Raw genomic sequence first — 19,784 nt, forward strand, 5'->3', positions numbered from 1 at the left:
TTCTGGGTGCGCCCCCGGCTCCATCCAGCGCTCCACAGAAGGAGCCCGGGGCGCAGCCACACCAGTATTTCCCAGTAACGGGGTGAGGGTGAGGAGTCACCTTCAATTCCCCGAGCCCTTGTGCAAACCGTGGGGTGCAGCACCTTGCAAGGATGCTCCGGCTCCTGCAGGACACCTGCCCCTGGTTCTTAGGTTGTGGGTAGAACTCCGGACACCCTGAAACCTGCCTTCGCCCAGCACAGCGGTAGCCAAGGGTGCAGGGGGGTGAACAGCGGGCCCCCAAACCCGCTGGCAGGGGTTCACTCCATAGAAAGGACAAAATCTGTCTGAGGGTGATGCGCTGTCCTCCAGGAGGTGACGGAAGTTTCTCGGGGCAGGTTATTGCTCCTCAGAAGGTGAGCTGAAATCAGAGAGCCCTCCCTTGGGAAAAGCAAGGTCTGCTTATGTAAGAATCGGGCCCGTCCCTCAGCATGTCACCGTGTCACCACAACATTCGGAGGCCAAGGAAGGGCCAGGAAAACACCCTGTTCCCAGGAGGTGTGGGGAAGCCGCTCCTTGCTGGATCTCCCAGCACACGTGCCAAGGTTGCCCGAGCCCTGTGTCACCCCGAGGCAGCAGGGGACTGGCACAGGGAGCTGGTCCCAGTCCCCTTCCCCAGCTGGGAGGCGCCAGGCACTGTCCTGCTGCCAAGGGCAAAACCCAGAGGGGTTTGGGGGGGACCCAAGTAAGATCCCCTGCACCTCTGGAAAAGGCCTTTGTCCCTGCAGTTCTGCGGAGACTGAAATCTGTTCTTTCTGGTTTACACGAGAAGGAAACGAAGGTGTAGATCAGTCACAAAACTGCTTATTTGTGGTTAACTCAAAGGCAGATTTTAAAATTTTCATTAGAAAGAAATTATGCTTTACTTGATGGCGTCTGAAGTGTTACGGTTGAGGCTGCCTTTGCTTTGACAATCTCGAACAAATGTACCCAAGTGTGAAGCTCACATTAACTTCTGCATGATTCTTGGTTTAATACCTAACCGGGATTCACCCTGTAGGATAATGACTGGAATGTGGGAAGATCAAACTGAAAAACTGTTTTATTTTTGTTTATTAAAGGTGAGGGGGTTTGGATCCCAGGCACTGGGGATTTTTCTCTGTGGTTACACAACACCAAGCTCCTGCAGTACAAAGATAATTGCTCTGTGCCGTGCTGAATTGGTGAAAGGATAAATTCTGGCCACAAATGTCACACAGCTTTACATCGTCTGTGGAAATGCATAAACTCACCTAGCTACACATTTTAGTGGGACTGACATGTAAATAGAGGTACCTGTGCACGTCCAAAAAGACTTCAAACCTCCACGAGACAGACAAACCATACCACGGGGCACATTTGCGCAGTCTGCTAGAGGAAGGCTGCCAGACCACCAGCAAGGAGAAGGGAGGAGGAACCGCCGAGGGAAGCAGGATGAATACTGGCAATCGAATCCTGACCTAAGGATCCTTGCTGTGACCCTGGGGGCGTGAGCTGGGCACGCCAGCCAGGGGCTGGAGACCATCCCCAGACCCTCTGAAGATTTTTGGTCTGCCTCACTCGGTGTCCCCTCTTTGGCCACCGCCAGTTTTTCATATTTCAAAGACTAAAATGCCCCTTTGCCTACCAAAGAAAACACTGTCACCACTGCCACCAAAGAAACTCATTGTGAACAAGATGCACGTTGGGGAAAATCCTTGCTGCTTCTAAAATCAGGTAGCTATCGCTGGAGGTCTGGTTGCAGTCAGTGCTTCACTATGCAGCTGTGTTACGAGCACGTTTATGGCTTTGCTGCCTGAGATTCACCGCTCTGAGGCCGATATCGATGCCCTTGCGCTTGTCGTGGTGCTGACACAGTGTCCAGACACACTCAACTCCAGTTTCCTCCTGGGCAGAGCTGCAAAATGCCTCCCAGACATCACCCAGCAGGTCCACGGCTGAGCCAGAAACTGGCCATGTCTCAGGCCAGCACTGATAGCACTGTATCTTACTGCCTATATGGTATTTCAAAGGCACAGACCATTTTCCAGGCTCAAATTTATACCCCAGCCTTTTTTCCCAAGGATTAATGAGCTTTTAGCCATCGCTGCAGGCGATACCCAGAAAAGCCATCAGTCATTTTATGTGGGGAGTGGTGCATGTGTCACCTCCTCAGCATCAGCTGCAGCGGAGCAGTGCTGCTCCCGTGGCCGAGCGCTCAGCAGGGCTCAGCACCGCAGCGCTCCTCGCCTGGGCACCTGCCCATGCCTTCGCCCTTTGGTGAGGGCATCTCAGGGCTCTGGAGTAGCTCTGCAATTCCTCGGGAGCAGCAGGGTACAGCAGGCAGGGAGTGCCCGGAGCTGTTGGCGAGGCAGTAACTGATAACTGGTTGAATGGGTAGGGCTGGAAATGCATTGGTGACTCACGGGGCTTGGGCACCCAGCGATGCCGGTGGAGAGAAGTGGGGCGAGTGGTGGTGGTTGCCTTGTACCAAAGCTCCTCTCAGCCAGGGCGTGGGGCTGCGTCGGGGCGTTGTGCCGCTTGGGATCAGGCAGATGGAGCAGTCTGGAAAAACGAGATGATGGAGGGGGGAGATGTGGGGGTGCAGGGGCTCGGGAAGGGAGCGGGCAGGTGCAGCCGGAGGTACCACTCTCAGTGTTATCGCGGTCCCTTGGCCCCCCAAAACCCCCTGCAAAGCGGCAGAAGCCAGGCTCCATCCCCTGGCTCCGCACCGCACACCCCCCACCCCCCTCCGGCCTGGGAGGGGACCGGGGGCAGCGACGACCCCCAGGCAGCGTGCGGAGGGATATGAGCCCCGAGCTGAGCACCCGCTGGGTGCTGCCAGCCGGGGGGTCCCCGCTCAGCCCCCGCCGCCCCTCCCTCCGGGCACCTCCCCCGGCGCCGGGGCCGAGGGGAACCGCAGCCCCCCGGGGCGGGCCGGGGCGGGCCCCGTGGCACCGCCCCCGCCCATCGACCGGCGGGCCGGGCCGGGCGCCCGGTGCTCGCCGCGGCCGCAGGGATGGCCACGGTGCGGCTGGCAGCGCTGGCCCACCGCGGGCTGCCCCTCCTGCGCCGGCTGGGGGGGCGGCGAGGGGCTCCGCCGCGCAGGTAGGACCCGGGGGGGGCTGTGTGGGGATGGAGGGATGGGCGGCTGTAGGGGTCAGGGGGCTATAGGGGACAGGGGGCTGTGGGGACTGGGGATGGGTGGTAGAAGGGCTAGAGGGGCTGTGGGGACTGGGGATAGGGGCTTTAGGGGATAGAGGGCTGTGGGGACTGGGGATGGGGTCTACAGGGGATAGAGGGCTGTGGGGGCAGAGGATAGGGGCTATAGGGGATGGGGCTGTGGGTGGGAGGTGGTGGGGAGCTTATAGGGGATGGAGGACTGTGGAAGCAGAAGATGAGGGGGCTGTAGGGTATGGAGGCTGTAGAAACAGGGATGGGGGCTCTAGGGGCCATGTGTGGTGGAGGACAGGAGCTATAGGGCAGCGACAGAGTGATGTGGGTGTCTGGCCAGGTGGGTGGCCACACGCCGGGAGGGCAGGTTCAGCTGGAGGTGCCACTCTCAGTGTGCATCGTGGTCCCTTGGCTTCCGTAAACCCTTCCAAAGTGGCCGAAGCCAGGCTTTATCCCCTGGCTCTGCCCCCCTGGCCTGGGAGGGGACCAGGGGCAGTGACAAGCCCCATGGAGCATGCAGAGGGATGTGAGCCTGTGTCCGGGGCTGAACTTTATTTGTACAGCAGCTGCATCCTGATAGCAGTAACAAAAATGTATCAAACAGCTTCTCCATCCTCCTTCAGTGCTCTGACTCATGGGCTTTGTTGGGCAGTGTCCCTGTCCCCCTGTGGCCGTGCGGACCTCTGAGTGGTGGGGGGGCACTGGGGTGCCTGCAGGTCCAGGGCACCGAGGAGTTCTGGGGGGGGTCCAGCCAGGTCTTTGCCTCGCTTTTTTTCAGCGCTTCCTCTTGGAGCAAGTTTGTGGCAAAGAACAGCAATAGCAAATCAACTGGCATTGGGAAGGGCTTTGGAGGATTAGCCGATACTGGGAGCCTAACGCTCACTGGGAGGCATGACTTCTTAGGTAGTGAGTCCCCAAGAACTGTGGGGAGCAGCATTTGCTTTTCCACACTCGGTGTCTAGCTGTTTCTTTTTGGCTGGGCTGAGATCAGGAGCGGGGTGGCTGAAGCCCGTGTGTGGCTGGGGCCAAGACTGCCATTTTGCAATCTCTACTTAGGAATCGGGATCAGGAGGGACGCATGGCAGAGAGTTTGCTGCAACTTGGACTCCAGCCCAGGAGTTAAACTGAGGGGCAGGGAGACAAAGCGCTTTGAGAAAAAGACCATGTATTGAGAGGAGTAAACTCTTTCTAGTAATGTTTTAAATAAGTTTATTAAATTCTGCTCCTCGTGTTAAACAATATTTATCCTTCTGGCAGAAAAAGTGTGGAGGGGAGGGAGGTGCGGTGGGAAATGTAACCAAAAAGTCTGCTGCAGCAGCAAGCTGGAAGCTGTGGGGACTTGATCCTTTCTTGACCTAAAACAAACAAAAGCAATGAGAACCTGGTTAACTCGTTAGTCAGCAGGGTTCTTTTAAAGAGTAAAGAAGAGGTAAGGGCAGGGTTAACTCTCACCACCTTTTTATTGTAGTTGTGGTATATAAAAGACCCAAAACCTCTCACTTTGGGGGTGAAGCTCCTGGTAGATGCCCATGGATAAAGGAGCTGGTGAGCCTCTCCGGGTGTGAAGTGCAGCCAGGATGGTTCCCAAGCCCTGGGAGGGCAGGGCTGTTCCCCTGTGTGCAGAGGAGATGGCACCACAGCTCAGCTCAATGTCCTTTGCAGCGGCAAAGCAGGAGCTTGCTTGCGTGCTCGTCATGGAGGACAGGTTATGCTGATCTTGCATTCGTCTCTTTTCCCTTCTGATAATTTCCGTAGAGACTGGTGAAGAGTTAAAGGTGAAAAATGAAGCTGGTTGTCTTCTATCAACAGCTATAAAATGTTAGCTGGGGCTATTCAGCAATAAACACAAAGAGCTCCTAGGATTAGTCCAGAGTGCTTGTTTCAGTCTGATTGTTTCTGCTGGCCACCGTCCGGCAGGAGTGCTTGCTGGGGCTGCCAGGGCTCGGCTCCTTGCCTGCCTTTCACCCGGGATGGGAAGGCGATGCCTTTTCCCTGGGTCTCTGATGTTTCTCTATTCCGTTGCACTGCTGAACTCCAGGGTTAAGGAGTTTGCAGGAGCAGCCTGGCGATGAGCCTGGCTCATCTGCAGGCACTGCAGGCTGTCTTGCTGCTGGAATGTATTGCCAACAGAAGGCACGTGCTCTCCGAGAGTAGTGTTTCACTGTTTATGTTGGGACCCAGGAGGAAGCAGAGTTTTATTTGCTCTCCTCCAGCTCACACAGGGAAATGAGAGCTGCAGTAATACCAGACTGTCAGACCATTGGTCTTGGTTTAGCTCTGGCAGTACCAGATGCTTCATAGGAAGAGATGGAGGGGGAATTACTTCTTTTCTGAACCAAGAGATTATTTCTAAATTGTTTGGACCCTTTCTTTGTAGAGGTTTTTTGATACATTCTTTCAGATCAGATATGTACACATGCTGTTGGCTATAGGCAGGAGGGAGACCAACCCTACATTATTTCCAGCATGATGCTACTGATAACAAATGTATCTTGTATCTGCCCCATTCCTTCCATTCCTGATTCCCAGTGCTTCCAGCAGCCTGCTCTGTTTTATGTCACATCTTTCACTTCTGCCATGGCCAGGAGATTAGTGATACAGAAATGCTGAAGCACACGCAAACATCGGACCAGTATTCTGGGAGCTGAAACTAGATGACAGCTGTGATTTTGCTTTCCTCAACATATCCAAAGAAACCACGTGAGCAAGCGCTTTGAGAGGAGTTAGCGACTCTGGGTTATGAGCATAAGATATCTTAGGCTCTAATTACAGAGCTGCTGATGCTTTCATTTGAAGATGTGAGTGCTTGGGACCTTTGACTGTATTTGCACAATGTTTTGGAGTGAAGGGCTTTGTATAGACATGTTGTACTGCTCTGTGATGCTCTTTCATCCCCCTGTGTGGAGGCAGGGAGGAAGCCGTAGCCATGAAGGCTGGAGGTGGAACTGGCTTAGGCTCTGGCTTTGCACCTTGCATTTAGTGTGGAAGTCCAGCTCCTTCGAGGTCAGCAAAACCCTTTGGCTCTTTGCCTCTCTTTGTGATGAGGTTTTGTTCTTTTGCGTTTTCAGTCGTGGTAGAAGAACGTGTTGGACCCAATTTTTGGCCCATTAGTTCCTTATGTGATATCCCCAGAGGAACTGATGTATTCCATGAAATGCTTGTGTGTTTACTTGCTCCCACTGCAGCCCAGTGCCGAGCCTGCTGGGCTCCCAGTAAGCCCTGAGGTGGTGCTCAGAGAAAGTGCTCTTGCACAACTGGGTCTGCAGCTGCTCTCTGGCTGCTCCAGCCCTTCCCAGGCTGCGGGAGCCAGCAGGGAGCTGGACCGTGCCTTAGCTGGAACAGAAAATCCGTGTTTAGGGACAGGCTCGGCTGAAACGGGAGGTGACTTGGCTTTAGGGAGATGCAAGTGTGGTTGTCTCCATTAAGCGTTTTCACGAACAGCCTGCGGTTTCTTCACCAGCCTGTGTGAGCGGCTGGAGCTGCTTGTCTGAGATCACCCTACGGCGATGGGACGGTGGCTTCTCCAGTTGCCGTTTCAAACAGCAAGTGGCCGTGGCTGCAGTGGCTTTTACCACTTTCCCAAGAGCATTCATCCTTCCCTTAGGTTAGAGAGAGTTTTTTTCAACCTTTATTTTACATAACCTCTATTTACAAAGGCTTTTGTTCCGCAGTGCTATCTCTCATCTCCCAGTTTATCTATGTGCCTTGCCCAGGAGCTTTCAAACGATAAAAGATAGTTTGGTTTAGCATTTACCCCTGCCAAGTCCTCCTCCAGCAGCCCTACAGCCTTGATGTGAGTTGCCCAAGAGCTCTGCAAGGAGGATGGCCGCACAGCATCAGCCGGAGTTGCACAACGCTCCATCTGCCAAGAAGCCATCGGGGAAAGAGGGTCAGGTCATTTGCTCAGCTGTCGGAGCAGAACTCCTCCCAGGAGGGAAAATCTTCTTCTGTGCTTCTCTTGAGACTGAACTCTGCCCTGCAGAGGAAGTAATTTCATGCTGGGTTTTGTTTCTCATGGGCAGGAAAACAAATCTGTCATGGTAAATAGCACCGAATCTTTGCAGAATATTGATCCTGTAACAAATGGGGGGAAATTGAGTTTGGGCTGGTCTAGTTTTCCTCTCTAGGGCAGGAATCCCTCCATTATACACTGAACCTGCAAACCCAGGGCATTGCCTCTGAGCTCTGCACCCCACAAGTGTCACTTAACCCTGGCCTTTCTGGTCATCTCCTAAGGTGGGAATGGAGAGCTAAGAGCATGGAGGGAGGCAGGGAAGAAGAGGAGGCACAGAGAAAGTGGGGGATGCCCGGGGAGGAGGACAGCATGGCAGGGCATGGCTGCTGGGGCAGGGTGAGGCTCGGAGGAGGTGGAGAGAGAAATCAGGGCAAGAACTGCAGCGCTCAGATGGTCAGGAGCTGTGTTTTAAGGGGAGGTCACTGCTTTTCCACTGATGATCAGACCTCAGTGAAAGCCTTAATGATTTAAAAATTATTTTCTCTACTGCCTTGCCCACATCCTCTCATTGCTGCCTCTCCTAACAATGTTTCATCTCCAGCTTGGCCTCTGGCACAATGTCTCTGTGCTCCTCTCGAGGACCCTGTTGTGCCATTCCTGCCCGGGTGCTGCTCTGCCAAAACACCTCCCTCCCCTCCTCTCCCACGTTTGCAATGGGTGTAGGCTCCCCGACCCTGTGAGTCTGCTCTCTTATTGCCTCCGCACTTCTTCCCCCTCCTCTCACTGGTAGCCCCTCACTTTACCGATGCTGTAAGCTCGTTGCAGTCTAGCTGGCAGAAACAGCAAAGCGGGTGCAGCCCGCTCACCATTGCATGCACACATCATTGCTCTGAAATGCCTCTTGGTTACAGCTCAGCTTCTTTGAACTCTTCTAAACAGTTTCTGTTCTGCAGAATTAGGCTTTTCTCCACAGACCGTGTTTGGAGACCGATCTCTGACTAATTTGAACTTCCTTTTTCTCAGTCATCTGCTCTTTCCAGCAGAGAGAAGCCAGTTGGAGGAATTGCACTACAGATTGGATTGTGTTCCTTCCAAGTTATTTGTACTTTTTAATGTCGCAGTAAGGCCAAACCCAGTTGCCATCTCTCAGTAAACTGCAGAGCCCATACTCTATCCATACATCCCAAAATATCCAGGTAGTTTTCACCCCAGGTGAATGATTGTAGGACCAGGCTGTGCCCGGCCCGCAGGGCTGTTGCAGGCTCCTTCCCCATCAGTTGGCAGGACCCCGGTTTTCAGTGGAGGGATGTGGGCTCTGCCTGTGCTGCCCACTGGTGTGGGCAGGTCTGGGTGGGTGCAGTGGGATTGCTGAGGCCACCCACCTGCCCAGTGCCCCTGGGCTGCTGCACACAGGTCCTTTTGGAGGAAGGTCTTCCTCGTCTTGACCCACTGAAGCAGCTGCCTGTGGTTCTCACTGGGGCAGGGATGTGCATCGGGTACTCCTGGTACTGTCCGCAGGTTGATAATCCTTCCAGATGGGGAGAATTGTATTGATGGGTTATAATAAAAAATACCTTTTTTTTTTTTTTTTTTTTTTTTTCCCTCACAGTGCCCTGCACACAGGGAGGCCCTCTGCCTCCCACAGGGTGACCAACAGCTATATCCAGGGGACCACAGACATCCCCCTTCTCACCAAAACCGTGGGCCAGTGCCTGGATGAGACCGTTGAGCGCTTTCCTGATCGCGACGCCTTGGTCTTCTGCCGAGATGGAGTTCGGAAGACGTTTGCTCAGTTCAAGGAGGAGGTGAGTGCCTGGCTCATCCGTCAGGGGGTTCGGGCGGGTGGACGAGGGCAGCAGCAGGCGTGATGGAGAAATGAGAAATGGTTTCATTGCTCAGCTCAGGAGCAAGGCATGTTATATATGGGTCCTCATCCTGGCCCTGGGCAGGGGGCAAGTGCACCTCCCCAGCACACACCGCTGGGCGTGCACTGCCTCCATCCTCCTGAGGGTCTCGAGATCAAAGGGGGAAGGCAGCCCGTGTAAAATGCTTGCTGAATATCCCAGAATGAACTTTCATAATTAAAAATTATTACCCTTATCTGATGTGTTGTGGGCTGAGCCACAGTGTTTTTCTCCACTGGAGCAGCCCGCAGCTCTTGTATTAATCACTCGGTCTGACTGTCAGAGGTTGTGAGCACGTGGAGGTTTCTAGTCCAAGCACAAAGGCAAGTGAGCAAAGTCAAGGAGCAGGTCCTAATAACAATTCCAAAAATGCGTGTGGGTGTATCTATGCATGTGTATGCATGTGTATTGCATACAAATACATGTTTATGTGTCTTCTGAATGGCAGGGCAATATTTCAAGGCTAACTACCTGGAAAGTTTCTGTGAAATGTATGATATGGTCTTGGATAGGAAGAATTGTTTGGGGGTTTTTTTTCAGATTTACTAGCATTTTGGTTACATCCATTCAGATAAACGAGATTAGCTGTGTTCACCGTAATTTTAAAAAGTAGGCTGTAATTCAGAACTAAATTCCTCAATAAAAATTCCAGCTATATCTCCTACAAGGTAGATTTCATAAATTCATGTGAGAACATAAAAAAAACCCTATAACAACTTTCCTGGACACCTCAGAATATTTACACATCCATCTGCACACCAGATGCATGCTTACTTACCATCTTGCAAAATAAAGTAGTCATGTTAATAGAGTGGTTGAATTCAATTTAATGAGGATAGGAACCCCAAACTGGCCAAAAATCACTCGATACAGTTTTCTTCACCCGAGCCTTGTTAGAAGCAAGCGATGTGCTGGGACAGAGGCAGATCCAGCAGTGCAGATGGGCCCAGCGTGTGGGTAAGGCTGAGCCCTAAGCTGAGTTGATGAGGAGCTAGATGTTAACTAGACTTTGGGCAAGAATTTGCAACTGTTTGTACATAATTTCCTGGTTTGGTTTCCCCCCTGCTTTGCTGTATTGTTCCACACTTGTTATTTTTATGCTTTCAGTCAACCCGCTAAGCAGGGGCTGGTCCACGCACTGGCTCGGAGGATGCTGCTGCGGCAGTAGCAGGCAGGCTGTGCAGAAGAGGTACATTCTGTCCAATTCCAGTTGCAAAGACGATGCTTTTTGCCCAGAAGGCAGCGCCTGGAGACAAATACTCCCCACTGCATCCTGTGTGTGATCCTCAGGCACTTGTATTTTACAGGTGGACCGCATGTCGGCTGGGCTTCTGGCTCTTGGCCTGAAGAAGGGAGACCGGCTGGGGATGTGGGGTCCCAATAAATATGAGTGGGTTCTCATGCAGTTTGCAACTGTCCAGGCAGGAATCATCCTGGTAAGGAGTTTGCTGTGTCTGGGTTTTTAGCAGTCTGTTGGGAAAGGAAACAGGCAAAAAAGCAACAGAAGGTACTGGGGAGTAAAGTTTGTTGTCTCTTTTTTCCATGCTCTTACCCATGCTTAACTGAACTGAGTATTTAAACAACATCTGTGCAGCCCCGTGCATCTTTGCCCTCTGCTGTGTAGGGAAGCAGACTGCAGAGGAAGGAGCAGCAAGAAATGGACTGCTGTGACCTTGCTTGCAGCGGCTGATGGTGGAAGGAGATGTACTTTTATAAATAGGACCATTTAGAAATATATAATACATTTTATATACTGTATATAAATAACATATAAATTATATGTAAAATATAAGGTATATAAATGTATATACATTTAATAAATATAAATAGGACCATTTTTATGTAGCATGCTGCTGTCCTAAACAGTCACCAGCTATTTAGATCCCTCCTAAATAGGGCCTGTATTGCTTTGGTGCAAATGCTCCACTTAAGAGTCTAGTCCAAGCTGCATATCCTCAAAAGCCAATTTTCATTTGATAGTATGACCCCGCATGTTCATCAAAATGCTTCTTATTTAGGCGGTGCACCGTGGTAAGGACTGCACCCTGTCTGCTGGTCTGTTTTCTTCGTTGTGGTTGATCCCAGGCTCTAAGACACAGTGTGAGGGTGGATGAGCACAGCTCAGTATGAGCCTGATGGTGAACTCAGCTCCAGCAGCTGATGCTGCTTCTGTGGAGAGCTGGGTAGGAGAGAGCTGGTGCTTTCATGGCTCTCCATCATGAAACCTGACTTGCACTGGAGTTTTGAGTCTTTGGTTTAATGAACTGAATGTCTGCCTGTGAGACAGGAGCTGGGGTTTCTGTTCCTGAGACTCTGTTTTGATTATGTGTCCTCTCATAAACTCTTCTCTTTTTCGTTGTTTTCTTTCATGCAAACACAGGATTTCTGGTGAATGTGAAATCCCTGTGCTGGTGAGCTCTCAGTTCTGCCAGTTGGAGGAAAAGCTTTGAGTGTGGCTTGTCCCTGGGAGAACTTCTCTGTTGGAATATGTGTTAGGGGAGAGGGGTTTCAAGGCAAGGGTAACTCTGATCAACCTTCTTGTCTCTCCCTCTTCAGGTATCCGTGAATCCAGCCTACCAGGCCCTTGAGCTGGAGTTTGTCCTCAGGAAGGTTTGTATGGCGCTTGCTGGAAATGTTAATTGATTTGTTGTGAGAGCTCAGATGAGCAGCTGTCTGTTAAAGAGGATGGTGGGGACACAGCACGGATGAGCTTCTACTTAACGTTTGCACGTGTCAGGGAGAGCTGGAGAGCAGAGCTGGTGGTGGCCGTGTAGACAGAACACCACCACGCAGCGACCAAGGGGGTGAAGCTGCAGTTAAGTGGGCACATTTGTTGCTGTCCCCTGTGGCTGCCACCTTGTCTGTTTGATGGAGACTTCTGCATCCTCATCCCTCTCTCTCCCTGCTAACAACAGAGTCCTGCCCATATGACACCAATAACAACCATACCTGCCAGCAATTGTTTACTAGGGAATGAGGAAAACAAGGCAAGACTAAATATCTGCCCCAGGCACTACCTGAGAAGCCAGGAAAGCAGAGACTATGTAATAACAGAGTGTGGCTGCAGTCTCTGGAGGCAACATCTGCCTTAGATCGGTTCTAGCTTCCCCACACTCATGCTCCAGCCTGCCTGGGATGGAGAGCACCCTGTGCCTGCCCTCCCCGGCTCGGTGCCATCCTGCCTGTCTTCTGCTTGGGGCAAAAATCACCATCTGGGATTTTAACCTTGAAAGGAGAAAGGCTCAGAAAGGACCAGCCTACTTAGTAGCTTGATTTCTCCTTCCCAGATTTGTCCTAGGCCTTGCTGGCTTTGGGTTTAACCTGGTTTAAGTCCTAAGTATTGCCACTGCTTGACATCTTTCTGCTGTCTGAGCCTCACTGCCCCAGCTACCCTCACGTACCTGCCTGGGATTGAGTTTGCAATGTGCAGAGCATCAATCAGTTTAACATGTTCTGGCTTCTTAGCTCCAGTAATGGGGAATTCAGGTTATTAAACATTTGATGGCTAAAAATTAATCCTAGGATTAAGAACCTAACTGCTCATCTGTGGTTTGTTCAGCTTTAAATCAAAGGCTGGTACTAGAAGAGAGAGAACCACTTCTGGGGCTTCCCAGCACCAAGTTCTTGCTTTACCTGGAAAGTAGATTATTTCTAGCAACGAAGGGTGACTTTTCTCTCGCATCAGAAACTCTGTAATTCAGTTTCTGGGCTGCAGTTTGTGTTCCCATTTCATCCTTCATTTAATCCTCTTACCCTACCCTCACTGGTGTCACTCCTGGTTTTATGTGTTAGAATTGAGCACAGAGCTGCAGTGAAGCACATCTTTTCCAGCGTGGATGTCCTGCTTCTCTCACCAGGTAGAAGTGTGCATGTCGGTACTTGCCTTTTTCGCCAGTGAGACTTGGCTTTTGTTTTCCTTTCCATCTCTTGTGTCAGAGTCTGCTCTGACTTTCTCCTCCAGTGTAAATCTGGAGTATCGATGGGGTAAGAAGAAACGCGCTTGCAGCTCCACTGAGGATTACTCCTGTCTCACCCTCCCAGGTTTGCTAGCGTTCCTAGCTTTTCCATGTACCTTTGGCACTGGGATCTCTGGTGTATTTATTTGCACCACAAACCCCCTGAAGACTTTAGGGCTCTCCCTGTTGGGTCCTGTGCAGTCCTTTCCTTGCTCCATCAGGTTCCCTTCCTTTGGCATATACAGAAATACATGCTGAATAACCATTCATCCAAATCCTGCTGTGTTTCCAGGGCTTTGCAAAAGCAAACTGATGGCAGGTTTCGTATGGCTGGTCCTTTGAAGATGGCTCTGCTGCCATTCAAATTGAGACCAAGTGGGAGATGCCCACCCAAGGAGAGACCCTTATCTCATGTAGCATCTGCCCTGCAAGCTCCGCTCCTCACATAGCATCTGTCTTGTAAAACTAGTTCAACCAGAGTAGTAGTTTGAGGGAACTAATAGCAAAAAGTTAGAGAGGTTCAAAACATCCCAGAGCACGCTCATTCCCCTGGGTTCTGAGCAGATTATTCCAGAAAATAGAATAAATGTTTGTTTTGCCTTCTGACAAACCCCAGAGGGTATTTACAAATAATTTATTGGCATAGCCTTGGTCTCCTTATTTCACAGACCTTGGGAAAATAATGAAAACAGCAGAGTAAATAATTTATGTAAATAATCTATTTGACAAGAATGCATTTTTTTTTGGAAGATGAAAGCAGTTTGCAAATCTGGGTCAAATTCAGCAAATCTTTGCTGAAAAAGAAAGAAATTCTTGGTGTAATTAAAATGCTTTGTTTCAGGATTACGTAAAGGTTGAATAAAAAAATGTTTTAATTTTCAAAATAGCTAATGCTTTAAAAAGAGGTGGAAAAATCTTAGGGAATGGAAAACCTTAACAAAAAAACCACAACAAAACTTTGGCTTGACCTGAGAGGCAATCTTCAGGTCTCCTTGATTTTTCGAAAGTTCCTCAAAAAACCTCATTTCAGATCAACTCAAATGATTATTTTTTTGTTGTTTTCCTTTGAATTTTGGGACTGGGTGCTTTGTTGCGACTCTTAATCTGAAAAATCGGTTGTTTGCCTTGCGCTGGCAATGAGTGTCAGTCCTGGGAGAAGTGGGAGCCCCAGGATCTGCTCTCCCCCAGGATCTGCTCTTGGGAGCAGCACCCAGCCCATCCTGCACCGATCACTGGGGAGGAGCAAAGCACCAGCTGAGCACTGGGATCAGGGCTTGGCGTGCTGGGCGTGCAGTAACAGCACCTTGCCCTCTGCTCACCGTGTTTTGCGAGTGCACAGCTGTAAGGGCTTGGTTTGCATTTGCCCTCAGCGAACATGCCTGCGGGAGACATGTCCCCAGCCCCGGGAGCATGGCTGCTGTGCCCTCGCTGTGCAGGGACCTTGGTTATCTTCTTCAGAAAATCTTTGAACCACTTTCTTCCTAGGAAAAGCTAAAAAATCTCCAGGTTTAGTCTGGAGAGAACTCATGTCATGTGCTTATAGAAGAAAATCCCAGTGCGCTGTTAATGCCCGACGCTTGCTGTGTGGGGTCACAGGGCTGTGTCCCCCTGTGTCGGTGGTGACTGCTCTTTATCATGTCCTTGAACATCAGCCCAACTTCTCATAAGTTTCTGTCTCCCTTCACAGGTTGGCTGTAAGGCCCTGGTGTTTCCTACTCAATTTAAAACACAGAAATACTATGATATCCTAAAGCAGTCGTGTCCCGAGCTGGAAAAATCCACTCCAGGGGGATTAAAGAGCAAAAGGTGAGTTGGGAGCAACTGGTGTCTGTGCACCGACCTCACAGCTGTGTCCTTGTGCTGCACAGCACAGGCTCTGGTGGAAGAAGGACCCACGCAGGGTCTCACCAGAAGAGAAGGAGTCAGGCTGCCCTGGAGGTTTGCCCAGACCACTGAACACCCACCCAGGCAGTTTTCTCCTTGCTCCATTAATGTTGATGGTATTTTTCTTTCCGCCAGGCTGCCTGACTTATCCATTGTCATCACACTGGACTCGAAGCTGCCTGGCACCTTCCACATGGATGAGGTGATGCAGGCTGGGGACAGCAGCCACGTGAAGCAGTTGAGAGCCCTGCAGCGGACCCTCTCCTGCGACGAGCCCATCAACATCCAGTTCACTTCAGTAGGTGCTCCTGCCCACTCCGTGCCTCGCAGTTGGGTTCCTCGCTGGGGGTGCAGGGAAAGATGTGGGTGATGCTGAGAATCCCATTTCCTTCACCTTCTGCCCTCTGAGACCTGGTTCCATCTTCTGCTGAGGGATGGAGGAAGTGTTCCAGCATTTCCCCTCGCTGCTGCCATTCTTGCTGCTCAGCTCGTGGTTGAGGGCTGGTGGAGATAAGAGGGTGCCTGTGAACCCTGTGCAGCTGAAGGCGAGTCATTTTATTTTGGTGTGGCTTGGGTTTCAGATGCTGTTAAAGTAAGAAAAAAAAAAAAGTCTCCCATGTCTGAATGGAGAATGAAGTGCAGGATCACCCCGGAGCCTGCCTGGGCAATCAGAGCACACATCACTCATCTTTGGAAAAAGGGGGGGGTCACTTCGTAACACCCCGTGTCTTTCAGGGGACAACAGGAAGCCCCAAAGGAGCCACCCTCTCTCACAGGAACATCGTGAATAACGCCAATCTGATCGGTCTGAGGCTGGGGATCACACAGCAGGTGGGTTGCGGTGGGGACATGCTTAGGGGTGCTCTCCCATGCCACAGAGACCATGCGTGGGGACAGCGTTGGTGCTGGCTCAGCATAAGGGCAAGTTTGCTATGAGTGACAGCGAGGGAGATTCATGCATAACATCTTTCATTTCAGTGGAGTTTCATTGATGTTTCATTTTAGTTTCATGTGAAGTTTTTATCGAGGCCGGGGGGGGGAGGGGGGAACCCACCAAATCTTTTTGTAGGGTAAAAATTGTGAAATTAATCACTTTTCATTTTGGTGAATACTCATTTCAAACAATTACAAGACTCTGGATGTTAGCTTTGAATTCTGTTGAATGAAGTTTTAATTTGTTTTGCGTGACTATTTCATGTCATGTATACAGTCTCGTAACTCCTATCAGGATATGACCTTTCTATTTGTAGTTTCTTTTAAAAATTGTTAAAAGCAAATTTTTTCTCTCAAAGTTCTGTGGTAGTTATTTCTAATACAACAGCTTTGATCCAGAAAAAAGATGCATTGTTTCAGTCAGTTTTCAGAGCCTTTGGTGTTTTTAAAAACATCATAAAATTAACAGCATGTGGCAAGTCCTGTGTATTTCACGCCTGACATAGCATTACCACTCCCCTCTGGGATATCATAAAATAATGTATAAGCAATACCAGACCAAAAAGTCCAGCAAACAAAAGACATTGTAAAATTACAGAATGAAATTTTGACATTAAAAACTTCCCAAAGTGGTTCTTAGTAAAGGCAGGAAGCATTTCCACCTAACGGGAACATGCGTTTCCACCTAACGGGAACACGGATGGATGTCAGATTTCCAGCCAGTTTTCAGTGAATCAGGGAAGACTTCTCTGTTCAGATATTTGCTCTTCGGCAGTGAGACGGGCGAGTCACAGACTGGCAGGTCTCGTCTCCTCACCGTTGTCTTTGGCTTGATCCCAGGATTATCGTGTTGGCCTCCCCGCACCCCTCTACCATTGCCTGGCATCAGTGGGAGGCTGCATGGTGATGGCTCTGCACGGGTCCTCCTGCATCTTCTCATCGCCGAGTTTCGAGGGGAAGGCTGCGCTGGAGGCAGTGTCTCGAGAGAAGTGAGAGCCTGGTTGTGTCTTGCTACAGTGGAGCTCATTGCCTTGTGGCCAACGGGGCTTTCTCCCCTTGGCTTGCCTGCTACTGCTCACACTCTTCCTTCCTGTGACGGGACAGTCAGGTTTGCAGGGGCACACTTGCACAGGCACTTCAGCAGCCTAAATCCTGCCTTTTCAGCCTGGGAATTTGTCACACTTCCCCAAAATAAGGGATCCTCCAGGTCACGGTAGGGCTTTGGCTGGGAAGCGTAGTGGTGTCTTGGTTTGCTATGGCTGGTGTGGTTTTACACCTGCCCACGTGCCCTCCAGCACTGCTGCTGGGGTAGTTGCATTTCCAGTTTGTTTTTCGTGTGTAAAACAAAAGATCTATTGTTGCGTCTGCATGATACGCACATATATGTATGTTTATTTTTATACATACATATGTATATACGCACTGATGAGCAGCATGTCCGCTGTGCCTGCCTCCATGCTCCTGCTCTGGGTCCCTGCGTGGGGTGGGATGGGGTGGGATGGGATGTGGGGTGCTGAGCTGGGCTGCCCCCCATTCCAGCTCTGCAGCTTTGTCTTTCCTCTCCCCTTCCTCAAGGTGCTCCTTTCTACACGGCACGCCAACCATGTTTATAGACATGCTCTCGCAGCCAGACTTCGACTCCTATGACCTGTCAAGTCTCCGGGGAGGTAAGTCTCAGACTCAGATGGAAAAGCCCCAAGAAACTGGATGTTACTGGTTCCCTGCTGAGAGGCTGTATGAAGCTTTGCGAGCAAATGTCTCTTCTGGAGGGAGGAAGGCACAAGCCTTGTGTTCCACTGTTCATTTGATGCTGTATTTCTGTATTTCCTTTCCCTGGGGTTTCCTTCAGGCATTATGTATTTTTAGGACTCTCCTTTCATCTTAAGGCAGTCTAGGAAGGACCTTTCTGTTCCATCTGCAAGGGAAGGTCCCAGGAATAGCCTGGTTTTGCTCAGCTCTGGTCTCAGCAGCCACCACCGTGTGGCAGCAGATGCTTTGTGTGCTTTTGGCTGGTGCAGCCCCTGGAGCAGAGCTCTGCTGTGACTTCTCTCACCTAAAGTTTCCTGCCTGCTTTTGAAGTCATTCACCTAAACACTGGAGGGGGTGTGATACCGTGGGCTGGAGCTGCCTCTCTGGTCACGGAGAGCCTCGGGAACAGCTGAGCTGGAACAGGGAGACCACTGGCCCTTTAGAGGCAATCACAGCATGGAGAGAAGATGGTGCTGGAGCATCAAGAAACGTCTAATCAGATCACCTAATCACTTCTGTTATGTAAAAAATGATCCTGTCGCACCTTGTTCCCCAGAAAAACCTATATATTACCTCTTACTCTTTTGCTCTGTCACCCTAGGATGGAACAGGTGAAAATGTCATCTGCCCTCTCCCAAAAGGGCTGCTCTGTGCAAGACAGGAGGAAAGACTTTTGATTTATGGTGGTAATGATCGATGGGAGTGTTTGTCCTGCTAAAAATCTGTGCCTCTTTCTGCTCTGATTCTTTCCTTTTTGGGAACTGCAGCTTGGACTAGGTTTATGCGATAGAGTTTATTTTCCTAACGAGTGAATTTTGCCAACCCTTAATTCATTCAGGCAAATTGGCCTTGCTGCAGCCTTTGCTTCTAGAATAACCAGGACCTGTATCCATAAAAATAGAAAGTATTTTGACAGGAACCAGTATATCCCAAAGGTCTTGCCAGCATTTAAATCTGGGAGTGCAGAACCTTCTGAGGGGATCGCCCCTGGGAACAAATAGCTGGTTTCCAAGAGGCTCATCTTTTCCTCTTTCTTCCAGGAGTCATTGCAGGTTCTCCTGTTCCCCCTGAGCTCATGAAGATGGTTATCACCAGGATGCACATGCCGGAGCTCGTGGTAAGTTGTGGTGGCTGTGAGTAGAGCTACAAGTGGTGGTTGTTATGGGGAGACCCTGAATCTGGGCATCTCTGCACCCAGTGGTACCCAGCAGTGCTGGAGCTGCTGGGATCAGGTGTGATGGCACCGGGGGTGCCGGGCCAGGCTGAGGAGTGGAGGTGTAGAGGGGCTGGGAGGAAGGAGGAGGATTCCCCCTGGTTGCTGGGGGGGTGTCGGGGGAGGAAGCTTTGTAAGAAGAGAGGACACTACTGCATTCAGTGTCATAAACTGAGCTTCTGCTGGTGCATTTCAAAGCTTTTATAAACCCTTCTGTTGTACAAGCTGCAAGGATGAATGATTATGGAAGAGGCGTTGCTGGTTTGTATCAGTGTGGGCGGGTGCACGTGTTCATCTTGCTGTGGAGCTGTCAGGCTTCTTTCACCCTCCTGGGCTGCATGCAGATACAAAACGTTGTAGCGTGCTACGCGTTTGAGTCTGGACGTGGGAACGGTGCCATCCACACGTGCAGTGCCAGGCATTGCGCCACCAGAAGGGCAGCACGTGTGGGACCACGCGTGCTGCTGCTCCATTGCATGTCCCCGCGCCCTTGGCCTGTGCAAGAGCATCAGCATGGTCCTGCATGTGGGAGGGGGACGGGGGTCGGTGGCATTCCGGATGACGTGTTTTGTGGGCAGGTCGTGCCATCTGCACGTGTGTGTGTGCCTGCGAGTGAATGGCTGAGCTGGAAAAGGACACTTTTGTTCTGCTTCAAAGGGAATAACTTGGGTGCCACGCTGCTCGCCTGTCCTGAGGGAGCAGGCTGCTGTGATGGATCAACCCGCGGGGCTGGGAGCCAGGTTAGGTGTGTTATTGCTGGCAAACCCAGACCGCACCAGGGTTTTACAGGGATGACTGTGTGCCTTGCTGCAGACCAGGAGAGTCTAAAGCATCTGTCCGCGAGCTGTTTCAGAGGCAGCCAGGGTTTTTTCCTGCATATGATGCTCTTAATGCCAAGCTGAAAATACTGGGCACAGCCCTGGTGCCGTTGCCTGGACTTTGTCAGGTGCCAGCTACCTATTTTTATAATAGGCTTGTGTTTGACCTCACAAAATACCTTCAGACATTACTGCAAGTGC

General features: G+C 50.8%; 1 protein-coding gene across 2 annotated transcripts in view; it reads left to right on the forward strand.

Annotated features, from left to right (window-relative positions):
- Positions 1-2,967: 2,967 nt before the first annotated feature.
- Positions 2,968-19,784, forward strand: part of ACSF2 (acyl-CoA synthetase family member 2) — a 37,548-nt gene continuing 20,731 nt past the window's right edge. Inside the window, exons 1-10 of one of the 2 annotated variants that reach the window (XM_055700576.1) lie at positions 2,968-3,105; positions 8,736-8,931; positions 10,338-10,466; positions 11,587-11,640; positions 14,674-14,792; positions 15,006-15,168; positions 15,606-15,701; positions 16,644-16,792; positions 17,379-17,470; positions 18,593-18,669. In XM_055700576.1, the coding sequence (XP_055556551.1) occupies positions 3,017-3,105; positions 8,736-8,931; positions 10,338-10,466; positions 11,587-11,640; positions 14,674-14,792; positions 15,006-15,168; positions 15,606-15,701; positions 16,644-16,792; positions 17,379-17,470; positions 18,593-18,669 (1,164 nt within the window). In that variant the 5' untranslated portion in view covers positions 2,968-3,016. The remainder of the gene's footprint in view (positions 3,106-8,735; positions 8,932-10,337; positions 10,467-11,586; positions 11,641-14,673; positions 14,793-15,005; positions 15,169-15,605; positions 15,702-16,643; positions 16,793-17,378; positions 17,471-18,592; positions 18,670-19,784) is intronic. The other variant, XM_055700577.1, reaches the window with a different exon arrangement.

Source organism: Falco cherrug, chromosome 1 (genome assembly GCF_023634085.1).
Source record: "Falco cherrug isolate bFalChe1 chromosome 1, bFalChe1.pri, whole genome shotgun sequence".
Taxonomy (NCBI): domain Eukaryota; kingdom Metazoa; phylum Chordata; class Aves; order Falconiformes; family Falconidae; genus Falco; species Falco cherrug.